The sequence below is a fragment of the Chelonia mydas genome, chromosome 14, assembly GCF_015237465.2.
Source record: "Chelonia mydas isolate rCheMyd1 chromosome 14, rCheMyd1.pri.v2, whole genome shotgun sequence".
In the NCBI taxonomy this organism is placed as follows: domain Eukaryota; kingdom Metazoa; phylum Chordata; order Testudines; family Cheloniidae; genus Chelonia; species Chelonia mydas.
In genome coordinates this window covers 32,527,066-32,539,113 of record NC_051254.2, presented here as the reverse complement: position 1 = coordinate 32,539,113, position 12,048 = coordinate 32,527,066, and the positions used below count along the sequence as shown (strand labels likewise).

Genomic DNA, 12,048 nt, shown 5'->3' with positions numbered 1-12,048 from the left:
GAGGTCTCGCGGAAAACCTCTCGGACAGAGATAAAAGAGCTGCCGGTCGTATCGGAGCCCTTGGAAGCGGCGCAGGAAGGCGTGTGCCAATGTGCTCCACATCGAACTGCCTGCACTGTAAAGGAGCCTCTGCAGGGCCTGGAGGCGGAAGACACGGACCTGAGTGTGCAGACACTTCAGGCCCTGCCCTCCTTCCTTCAGGGGTAGATGAAGAACCCCAACAGGGGCCCAGTGCATTCCTGACCAAAAGAACTCTAGAATCGATGTCCGGAGGTTGGTCAGGAACCCCGGGGCCGGGACCAGGCTGTTGAGCCGGTACCAGAGCGTGGACAGGACTAGTTGGTTAAGCACCAGTGCTCTCCCTCGGAGGGAGAGACATCGGAGTAGCCTCATCCATTTCCGGAGCCACTCTATCACCCCGCCTTCTAAATTTTGCCAGTTCTCCGGCGGAGAAGGGTGCGTGGCAGAAAGGTAAATGCCTAGGTAGAGCAGTGGACCCGCGCTCCACCGGATGGTCTGAAGCGCAGGTGGGAGGGAGCTCACCTGCCGCCAGTCCCCCACAGCCAAGCCAGAGCTCTTGACCCAGTTGACTCGGGCAGAGGAGGCTGCCGAATAGATGGCCTGGCAAGCCTCCACCCGCGCCAAGTCGCCCGGGTCCTGGACCACGAGGAGCACGTCATCGGCGTACGCCGACAGGACCAGCCGCAGCTCTGGCTCCCGCAGCACCAACCCTGTCAACCTCCTGCAGAGGAGACAGAGGAAGGGCTCGATCGCCAGAGACTACAGCTGGCCCGAGAGGGGGCACCCCTGCCGTGCTCCTCGCCCGAAGCTGACCAGTTCAGTCAGGGTCCAGTTGAGCCTAACCAGACACTCCGCGGAAGCATACAGCACCTGGAGAAAACTCACAAACTGAGGTCCGAATCCAAACGCCTGCAGAGTGCCCAGGAGGTACCCATGGTCCACTCTATCGAACGCCTTCTCCTGATCAAGAGTCTCTATGCCCGAGTTCCAAAAGGTCTCAGACTAGAAATAGGTTGTCAAAAATGCTGCGGCCCAGGACAGTGTAGGTCTGGTCTGGGTGGATCACTTCCGCCATCACAGACCCTAGCTGCAGCGAGATTGCTTTTGCTACGATTTTGTAGTCCGTGCTAAGGAGCGAAACGGGACGCCAGTTTCGTAAATCGTGGAGGTCCCCCTTCTTCGGCAACAAGGCGAGCACCGCTCGCCTGCATGAAAGAGGGAGGACCCCGCCCTGCAAAGACTTGGCCCAGACAGTGGCTAGGTCTGGGCCAATGATGTCCCAGAACGCGTGGTAGAACTCCACGGTCAGCCCGTCCATCTTTACGGGGAGTCAGGGAGCAGCCTACCTGTGACAGGCTCCTGTAAGGCAGAACCAGCCAACCCAGCCCCACCTGGAACTAATGAAATCCCTAGGTGGCTGGTTGGCAGCTAAACAGCTAATGAGCCTGATAAAGGGTTATCAGGGCTCAGCTGAAGGGATCCCAGAAAGAGGAAGCTGCTGAGGAGAGGGGATCCCAGGAGAGCTCACAGAGCAAGGAGCCTGGAAGGGGTGCACCTAGAGAGAGGAGCTCCTCTAGGGGGGAGGAGCTGCCAGAGAGGACATTGATAGAAACAGCAGCTGTATGAGGACAGAGGCCTGCAGGTAACAAAGGTACAGTCTGAACTGAACCCAGCTCCAGGAAGGAGGGCTGGGGGCTCCTGACTTGAGGAGAGTGAGGACCTTGAATTAGAGCCAGAGGCTGGAGCAGAGTGAAGGAAAAGATTTTATTTTGCGGTTTACTGGGACTCAGAGTGGACCCCAGCAGGGTACTTTTGTCTCAGCCCTTTTGGACTGTGGGGAGCAGTTTAAGGAGTGCTGAAGAGAGTAAACTGAGGCACGGCAGTTGCAGGGCTACCCATAGCCAGCTGAGGGGGAACTTGGTGGTGCCACCCCATGATGAGTCTGCACAGCTGGCCCCCATTTAACAGAACTGCTGCCCATTCCCCAGGCAGACAGAGCCTCGCTCTCTCCAGTCTGTCTGCTTGGGCCCAAGTAATGGAGCCTGCGTCCCTGAGTGAGAACCTGGAGCAACTGAGCACAGGGTGGTGCCTCCCACCTGACTCCTGGCCTCCCCACCCCAGCTCCCAGGCTGTTCCCTCTTCCCTGCAGTCTGCGGCTGTCTCTGAGCCTGCTGCCCCCGCCCTCTGGCTTCCCCTGCCCTGGGGGTACTGAGTCCCCTCATGGCTGGATATTTAACTGGGAGTGATCCAGGGCCCAGCACGGAGCCAGCAGGGTCACTACAATACTCTGTCAGACCCAGACAGGCCCAAGGATGCACTGGATCCTTGCACCATCTCAGCATTTGCTGCTCCCCTTGCGGGGCCTTGTCCGCACTCAGACCGGGAGCCCTTTGGGGCTGGCAGCCCCTTGTTCTGTCTCTGCAGTGCCCGGCTCACGCATGGGCACTATATCAATAATAACTCTCACTGCCCAGCCCCTAAGGGCTGTGTGACAGTGCGGGGCCTTCCCCATTGCACATGGGGACCCTGGGGCGCAGGAAGCCCTGGTTACTCTACCCCACACATTCACCCAGTGACTCCCCTGAGCTGCCGGACCCGGGTCCCTGGGGTCAGAGTGCGGGCAGTCGAGTGGCACTGACCAGTCAGGGGCTGCTGGGGTGGGTGAAAGGAAAGGGTTAATCCCAGCGCGGTGGCACTTTGCTGCCCAGCCCTGGCTGGTCTCTGGCCTCTGGGTGCAGCACAGGGCGTGTGTCTCTGAGCAGGTCCCTGCCCACTCACCCGGCCATTTGCCCCAGACACAGAGAATCCGGGTGCCGAGGGAAGGAGAAGCCCCAGCAGAGCCGCATCGGCCCTGGTACGGGTGGAGCCTGCGAGCGCGGCAGCAGCAGAGCGGGGGCTCAGCCGTTCAGAGCAGCAGGGTGCCCACCTGCAGGGGAGGGGTCAGCGCTGGGACAACAGGCCGGGTTGGGTCGGGGCTGGGAGCTCTGGCAGCGAGAGCGCAGTACCAGCACCCATGGCCCTGGCCAGCCGGGAACAGTCAGCGAGTCTCTCAGGACCTGGGACCCTGCCCAAGACAGGGCAGCTGGGGTTGGGGGCGGGGGACCGCAGGAGGCTCCCCAGGGGCTAGAGATTCCCTCGAATGAGGCATCAAGGAGACGGGCTCAGGAGCCCGACAGGCTCAGGGGCCAGGGGTGTGGAATGGCCCAGAGACCCCAGCCATGCCCAGGGCCCCGTGGCCATAGACTGCGCTGGGCTGGTGGCAGCAAGGGCGGGGAGGGAAGCAGGGCTGGCAGTGCCAGAGGTCTGAAATAACCCAGAAGGAGCATTTGGCCTTGCTGACTCTAGCCTTGCCCTGCCATTCTGTCCTGATCACTGCCACCAACTCCACCTCCTCCTCATCACTCTGGCCCACCACATAAAAAACAACGGCTCACGTTTTAGGTTCTTGTGCAAAAAATTATCTAAGTATGTGAATGTGCCAATGGATGTTCTACAGCATCTCTGTCTACCTTCCTGAGCTGGGGTGTCTGTGACTTTGCTAAATGTGTTAATAAACTATTTGTAAATCTAAGAGAGTTCCTATAGTGTGAGTGTTGCAGCTGTGCACAGTGGGGTTCCCAACCATGTAACGATTTAAATAATACTGGGCCTGATCTTGGGACAAAAACCAGTCAACCCTCAAAGTGACAACTACAAATTCGTAAGTAATCAGTATAATCGATATAGAATCTCTAGATTGGGCTACAGGCCCCCTCATACCCACTGCCGTCCCCTTCACTGGCTCCACTCCTTGTCCCCACCCCTGGGTTCTGCCCTGCCCACCCCTCACTTGACACCTCCTGCTGCTCTCCCACTACCAGCCCCACTCACCCTCCTTCTCCCTTTGTTCCCTTTTCCCAGCAGCTCCCCCTACACCCTGAACAAACTCTCTGCTGCTGAGCATCATCCAACCACCTCCTCCTCCTTCCTGCCTCAGAACCCCCTGCTCTCATCCGGCTTCCCGGCTCCCACTGTCCCCCACACTCCTGTGCTGCTTTAATTCACACACCCAGGCACGGGGCACTAGGACCTTGCACATATGCACTGTGCATGTCCTATGGTGGCACATGAGACCCAAGCTCTGTGACAGTCCCCTGGCCTTATGGGGCTCTGCTCCCTAAGCCCTCCCCTGTCACTGCCCCTCCACATCCAGTCCAGTGTCCTGTCTATTACTGGAGTAGTGAACGGATACTCTTGTGATTAAAGGGCTGACCTGACCTAGGAACCAGCAGATCTAGGCCCAATTTTGCCACAGCAGGGGGTAGTCAGGGCTTGTGGCCTCTGGGAGGGGACCTGATGGGAGGCTTCTCCTCTTTCCCTTGGAAGCAGGTGTGAAAGTAACTTAAATTTCTTACAGGTACTGTCCTATGGCAAGCACCCCTTGGGGAGGGGGCTCAGGGCAGGGGGTTGGGGCAGCGCCACCTAGGGACTGTGTGTGCTGGCTTGGGCCCACCAGGGCTGGGGCCTCACCCCCAGCTGGCTGGCATTGGGGTCCGGAGTGGTGGTGGTTTGGGCTCCTGTGGGGGAGGAGGGTAGAAGGGGTGGGATGGGCCACCCATGCCCAGCACCGCCCAGTGTTACCCTGCTGGCAGCATCCAGAGCCCCGCCCCCAGTGAACCAATCGTGGCTCTAATTCACACACCAGCTTACTTTCATCTCTACTTGGAAGTAAATTTAAGGACTTGTATACATGGCGGGGGGGAAGCCCTGAGTAGCTAGTGCAGAACAGCTAATCAGCACTAGCTGCCTGTGCGGACACCCTTATTCCATGCTAAGAGTGCCCTTGTCTGCTTTGGGTTAATCCACATTGGAAGAATACAAGTGCAGAATACTCCACACTAGCTACTCTGGGCTCTTCCCCATGAATTCCCCATGCTGAGAAGCCCTAAGTGTGGGGAGAGGAGGTTTAAATTCCTTCTTCCTCACCCCAGCGACCCTTCTAGAGTCACCAGCTGCCCCTCTGCCCTCCACCCACTCTCTGCCACTGCATCCAGCAGGGTTGGATAAGCTCATCGACTGGATGTTTCTGCCAAACAATGGTCAGTATTGAAATAAACACTGTATTAACTAGAAGCTATAAAATAGCAACAGAGAGCAGTTAAACAATTATCTGTTTGCACCAGCTCCCCATGCCCCCAGCAGGTACCCTAGGGGGTGTGTGACTAACCAAGCTCCTCAAAGTTTCACACAGACAATCACATTTTGCCCGACCCCTTAGCTATTGGGAGAGCTGTAAGAGGACTGAGCAGTGACCGAGTACCCCAGAGGAATGGGTCGGAGAGAGACTGTGGCAGGATCAGCATTAGTTACCTGCATATCCTTGGGCTCTGGTGAGTCCTGAAATAATCAGAAATGAGAATTTACACCAACAAAATGCAGACTCAGCAAGTCACATACTGTGAAAAACAAACCACACAACCAGAAACAGCTTACCCAGTTCTGCCAGAGGGTCCATGGGAATGGGAGGAGAGAAAAGGGGAAAAAAAGAACATAAATGAATGAATAGGAGAGATTCTCAGTAACAGAAGTGCCCAGTTCTAACCCCACATTACATTGGCTTCAGTGGGAATTTTGCCTGAGTAAGGACAGCAGGATTGGGCTCCTAACCACTAGTTATGACTTCTCCTTTATTCCATCTGATTCTGCAAACCCTCCCTGCAGAAATCAATGGGGCCGCACCTGTGGGGATCACTCATGTGAGTCGGGGGGCAGAATGGGGCCATTAGTGATAAGGGGCCCAGTTCTTGCCCCTGCTCCGGTCACTGTGTACAGGGATGGTGCAGACTGGCTGGAACCAGGGCCTGGACATCAGAGAATTCCCCTGGTGTAGGGAGAGCCCAGCCAGGGTAAAGCAGCATAACTGGCTCCTGTGTCAACTCCCCCTCCTCCCCCCTGGTGTAGGGGGAGTGGCAGGGCTGGGAGGAGGTATGCTGGGGCAGAGCAGAGCACATCACCAATTCTCAGGGACCACAGCCAGCTGGAGCAAATTAGAGCAACCCCTGGGGCAGCCTGAGAACCAGGGAGCCATAACCAGCTCCCTCACTGCCCCCACCCCAAGCAGGCACTGGCCCAACAGAGAACCTGGGCCTGCAGCTCAAAGAATTCTTCCTTCATAAGTGTCTCCATCATCTGGGTGATGCTGGTGACCCCAAGGGGTGATGAGCACCTGCAACTCCTGCCACCTTCAGTGGGATCAGACCCATGTGCCTGATCCTACAGCTGCTGTGTGTGTAAGCCAACAGGGCCCAATCCTGCTCCAAGGAGACCTAGGGATGCAGGAGAACATCCATGGAGAGCTCAGCAGGCTGGGCCCTCTTGGTATAAAAGAATTATTGTTCTCGTTACAGGGTCTCTCAGGTGTCAGTAAGTGACATTTGTTTACATTTTAAGGGTATTTCCAAGGGTTAATGTTGTGAAATATAAAACTGTTAATATTCATATTTCAATACCAAAAATTTCCCATCCATTATGTCTGGCTAATATCTGGATTTCCCCTTCTCGTGTACGTTACCTGTCTCAGTAACACATTAATTTTTTACACTAACACGTCTTTGCACACACAGCTCTGAGTGTTCCTTTTCCAATTTAAAGCATAATCAAAACTAGTACAAATGCCCTTACCTTTCACTGCCTCGTATTCCGCTGGAAAGTCAAAGACATCGGGAGTTAATGTTGAGTCTCAAAACTTAATGGGCAACAGTCAAGCTAAAAGTGACGTCTCCCTCACTGATGATGCGAGTGTTTTGAAAGATTTGTCCATAAGACACTAAGCAGAGCACAGCCCAGGAGCCGGCTTCTTATGGGCGAACGGATTTAAGCTGTCCTGCCCCATCTGTTATATCTACTACGTTCTAAACCTCAAATACTGGAAGGTAAACCTGGCCGGGAGAGAACAGCTGCCTTGGTCCACGTCATTACTCGTCTCTTGCCGTGCCACATTGTTCCCTGCAACCCCCTCACCCACCTTCCCTTCTTCATCCCCCATCCTCTGCACAGACACACACACTTTTAAGCCCCACCCCAGGCCATATCTCCATATCCCAGGGCCAGTCTCCTGCCCCACTGCACATTGTTATTCGCAGTCCAGTTGCATCTAGAGGTCACACTCTGAACTGGGCCCCACTGAGCTAGGTCCTGTACACCCACACTCAGCACTAGATCCTGTACACACACACTCAGAGCCAGCCCCCACTGTGGTAGGTCCTGTACGCACACACTCAGGGCTGGGACCCCCTGGGCTACATCCTGTATGATACACAGTGCCAGGCCCCATGGTGCTAGGACCTGTACGCACACACTCAGGGCCAGGCCCGACCGTGCTAGATCCTGTACACACACACTCAGAGCCAGCCCCCACTGTGGTAGGTCCTGTACACACACACTCAGGGCTGGGACCCACTGGGCTACATCCTGTATGATACACAGTGCCAGGCCCCATGGTGCTAGGACCTGTACACACACACTCAGGGCCAGGCCCACCACATGCCCAGCCAGCAGGTGCCCAATGCCAGACGGGAGAGATTCCAGAGGCCATAGCACAGCTGGGTTTGGAGGAGGGATTGAAGAGAGGAGAAGGGGGCAGCTTTACTAATACTGAGGGGATGTTTTTCCTTGCATGGAGTGGGAAGGGGGAGAAAACACTGAGGTGTTTAAGGGAGAAGCAGACAGGCTGGTGACCCAGGCTGTGGGTGACCAGACATCCCAATATTAGGGGCTTTGTCTTATAAATGCAACTATTCCCCCACCCCTGCACAAAAAAAAGTGTCCAGATTTTTCACACTATCTGGTCACCCTACCTACGCTGCCAGGAGAAAAAAAAATAGAAAGCCCAGCAGCAGTACAGCTCCCCCTGCAAGTGGTGCCGAGGATGACGGCCCTGCTGGCCCACCCCTGGAACCGGCCATCGCTGGCAGAGGGAAGGCAGCATCAATCACTCAGACAGGGTGGGACTAAATGTTGAGTTGAGGAGCCTAAAGGCAAAGACAAGGAGCTTGTGCTGGAGCGGTGCTAGAGGGGGCCTCAGTGGAACTAAGTGGAGGATGTGGCAGGAGAGACGAGCCCGAGGGCTGAGCCTAGCCACCGTGCTTTGGATGGAGCTGAGGGGACAAAGTGGCTGGCGTCAAGGCTGGACAGGAGGAGATCACAGCAGTGGAGGTGTGAGACGATGGGGTGAAAGAGAGCCTGGGCTGTCGGGACAGACACAAGAGGCTGTATCTGTGACGTGTTATACGCACAGGAGCAGGGAGACTGGGGTGAGGTCAGGACATGGGGGCCTAGAGAGAGGCTGAGTCAGAGACAATGTCTAGATTGACGGGGCTGATGGAGATGTTGTTGGGGTGGCCAACACTGTATTTCAAAAATACATACAGTTTTTTTTCCCTCCCACAACCCCAACCCCAACCCCAACCCCTGACCTAGGCCTACATTATGGAGGGGTTCTCCCAGCCAGGGCAGGGGAAATACCCCCTGGCCCCTCCCATAAGGAGACACTTCGGGTAGGGCTCAGACCCCAGGCCCCCCAATCTGCTCTGGACTCCCTGCAGCCAGCTCAGGCTTCACACCCCACCTCAGGACCACAATCCCTGGCCCACAGAAGGGGCAGAGATCCTGGTACCTAGCTTGGGGCAGGCCAATGTGCAGGATGGGAGGCTGGGAGGGAGGGAGAGCTGTCACAGCCCCCTGCCTAGGGGAGGGCTCGTGGTGTTGTCCAAAAAGATGAAGAAACTAGGAAGTGGGGTGGGCTGTGAGGGGGCCGGAAGAGCTTTGAGCTTAAGCTGCCCTCTGGCCATTGACGAGGAGGAGCTGCCAGACAGGCTGAGATGTGGGATGGGAGGCCCGGGAACAGTCTTTAGCAGAGCAAGAGTTTGAGAGTCACTGGCATAGAGGTGGTATCTGATGCTGTGAGTGTCCATAAGAACCACTAGGGACAAGCACTGAGCTTTGGGGGACATGCTGTGAAAGAGGGAGACAGGAAGAGACCGACCCAACAGAACAGACACCGAGAGTGATTAGCGAGGCAGGAGGAGAACTGGGAGAGGGGGGAACTGTGAAAGGTGAGGATTTAATGGAGATAGGAGTGGTCAGGCCCACCGACAGCAATTCCGGGCCCCAGGGCAGAACAGTCATTGGGCCCCCCTGCACACACAAGCTGCACCCATGCAGACACAGTCCACCTGACATTTGGGCAGTGCTGCCGGCTGCGCTGTTGGGCGCGCTCTTCCAGCATGGCCAGGGCTTCCACATGCCCATCTGGTAGCGTTGCCAATTGTCTAATGGCGCAAACCCAAAGACCCTTTTCCATGCCCCCTGCCCAGCCCCTTCTCTGAGGCCCTGCTCCCTACTCACTCCATCCCCCATCCCTCTGTCACTCGCTCTACCCCACCCTCACTCACTTTCACCAGGCAGGGGCAGAGGGTTGGGGTCCGGGAGGAGGTATGGGGTGCAGGCTCTGGGAGGAAGTTTGGGTGCAGGGTGTGGGCTCTGGGAGGGTGTTTGGGTGCAGGGTGCTGGCTCTGGGTTGGGGCAGGGGGTTGGGGTGCAGGGAGTCAGGGGGTCAGCTTTCCTGGGGCAGCTCCCAAAATTGACTGGCACACCCCTCTGGCAGCAGCTGCTAGGGATGGGGGCTGGGGGCACTGTGGGGGGCCAGCAGCCTTGATGGGGAGCTCAGAGCTTGGGCAGGGGCTCTGGAAGAGGGGCAGGGGGCGGAGGGGTGGTTCACACACTGCCCATGAGGAAGGTTCTTCTCCTCCCCGTCTCTCACATCAGTTCTGGGTGGCCTCTGTGCATGACTACTGGATCAGGCCCCACGGGTGAGCTAGATGCTCCTCCCCCCAGTTTATGTGTCACCGGGGGCACAGGTGGGAGATAGGTACCCAAACATCTAGAGTGAGGCAGCAGTGCACTCTTTGTGCCCAGAGGCAGAAGCTTAGATCGTGTGAGAACTTACACAGAGATTTATGTCCTGAGTGAATTTAGGTGCCTACAGGGGTAGGTGTCAGCCAAGAGGGGGGTTGTGGATCACGGAGCCTAAAACGGGGATTGAGGCTGGAGTTTAGGTGCCTAAGGCTCTTTGTAGATCAGGACCATAATGCGATTCTGAGATAAAAGCTGAGGAAGGTTGTGGAATCTCCATCATGAGAGCAGGTTAGATGAACACCTGCCAGAGATGGTCTAGATAATATTTAGTCCTGCCAGGAGTGCAGGAGACTGGCCTAGCTGACCTCTCGAGGTCCCTTCCAGTCCTACGATTCTATGATTAGTGTGGGGTTAAGGTGGAGAGGACGTACTTGTAATTTAAGGGTAAAGCACATTACAGGGATCTTGTAATTATCCCCAAACCAAGTGTTATAAACTCAGGAAATACAGAACTAAGGTTAAAGTTTAAAAAAAACCAAACATGCCATGGTGTAGAAATGCAACTAAGGCAGTTAAGCAACCTTAACTCTGCCCTGTAGTAACTTTATGAGGGGAAAATTGAAAAAAAAAAACCAAAAAACAAAAACAAAAAAAAAACCCAGCGTGCCTTTAAAAATCAGTTTCATTTAATGTAGAACCACACACACACTGCTCTGCATTGAGCAGACCTGTATGGTTATTGTGTGGAGTCGCTGCAGGCTGGAGCTGAGGTTGTGGGTGTGCGTGGTCCCTGAGGATGAAATCCTGCCCCCTCCCACATTACATGGGCATGCAAGGGCCAGAACACCTGGGGTTCCCAGGTGAGGGATCCTGTTAAATACTGGACAAGTCTCTGTGGGTTTGCCCCCCCAAAAAAGCTCTGTGGCAGCTGGTCTCAGAGCCAGGCTTGTGGGGCTCACACAGTACAGATGTTCCCACTCAGGCTGGAACCTGGGCTCTGAGACCCAGTGAGGAGGGAAGGGGGATGTCTCAGAGCAGGAATGCTACTCTGCTAGATTTAGCCCTGCAGCATGAGCTCCAGGCAGCTGACCCAGACTCTGAAACTTGTGGGCATGGACACGTACCCACAATCTCCAACAATGAGACTGGCCATGCTGGGTTGTATATTCAGGCCCCTGGGCTCAAGGTGCCATTTCTGTAATTCCCATGGGGTTTATTAGATCAGATGATCCCTTCTCCTTCAGAGCCTCTTTGTGCCAGTGCGAGCAGCCCCTGAGCTCACTGCTTGGGCTCCGGTGTGGAGATGGAGATGTTCCCCATCACTCCTTCAACAAGGCTGTAACTCCACCTGCTAAAATTGAGCTAAAGGTGTTAAACTGTGACTCCACCGGCATTAAATGGGACTTTCAATTGAGTTAAATTGGTTCGACTGAGCTGACTCGACTGACATGACATGAAATCTTCAACCCATCGCATCCCATTGGTCCCAGACACTGACCTTTCTGCCTCTTCATCTCAGATCGCAGAGCCTCTAGAGGGAGAAAAGAGGGAGAGGTGAGACTTCCCCCTGTCGTGTTTATGGGGATAGAGTTAATATTGTAACTGGCCCAGACACTGACCTTTCTCTCCCTCCCATTCAGACAGCAGGGTCTCTGGAGAGAGAACAGGGTGAGAGGTGATTCATCAATTAACAGATTCCCAGGCCAGAAGGGACCATTGTGATCACCTAGTCTGACCCCTGCATAACACAAATCCGTGGGTTTCCCCACAATAATTCCTACAGCAGATCATTTAGAAAAGCATCCAGTCTGGATTAAAAACTGCCAGTGCTAGAGAATCCACCATGACCCTTGCCATGGGCGGTGGGTATAATAGACTAGGACAGGCTCAGCCTCCCCTGCCACTGCCACGGCCACCAGACCTCTGTTTGTGGGGTTTTGGGGGGAAGTTTTTGATTTATTACGCCCCATGTAGGTTCAGGGCAGCTGAGGAGGTGGTATGTGTTATTCAGCTTCCTGGGTTCATCAGTAATTTCCCTGGACTGGAGATTACTGATGGACCCAGGAAGCTGAGTAGCACATACCGCCTCCTCAGCTGCCCCAGAGCCGGCATGGGGCATAGCAAAAGCGTCTT

At 55.3% G+C, this 12,048-nt stretch overlaps 2 protein-coding genes across 7 annotated transcripts in view; both read right to left on the bottom strand.

Moving 5' to 3' along the window:
• LOC102945825 (zinc finger protein 436) overlaps positions 1-12,048 on the bottom strand; it is a 1,196,575-nt gene that overhangs the window by 304,387 nt on the left and 880,140 nt on the right. The window lies entirely within an intron of this gene.
• The window catches only part of LOC102940142 (butyrophilin subfamily 1 member A1), a 62,606-nt gene that overhangs the window by 12,272 nt on the left and 38,286 nt on the right, over positions 1-12,048 (bottom strand). For 2 of the 5 annotated variants that reach the window (XM_037913564.2, XM_043528775.1), the window contains 5 exons: positions 11,535-11,567; positions 11,414-11,446; positions 6,682-6,702; positions 5,494-5,499; positions 5,371-5,397 (listed from right to left, as the gene is read on the bottom strand). In XM_037913564.2, coding sequence (XP_037769492.1) covers positions 5,371-5,397; positions 5,494-5,499; positions 6,682-6,702; positions 11,414-11,446; positions 11,535-11,567 — 120 coding nt within the window. Of the gene's footprint in view, positions 1-4,986; positions 5,087-5,370; positions 5,398-5,493; positions 5,500-6,681; positions 6,706-9,420; positions 9,431-11,383; positions 11,447-11,534; positions 11,568-12,048 lie in introns of all 5 variants that reach the window. The other 3 variants (XM_043528776.1, XR_006285880.1, XM_043528774.1) reach the window with 3 other exon arrangements.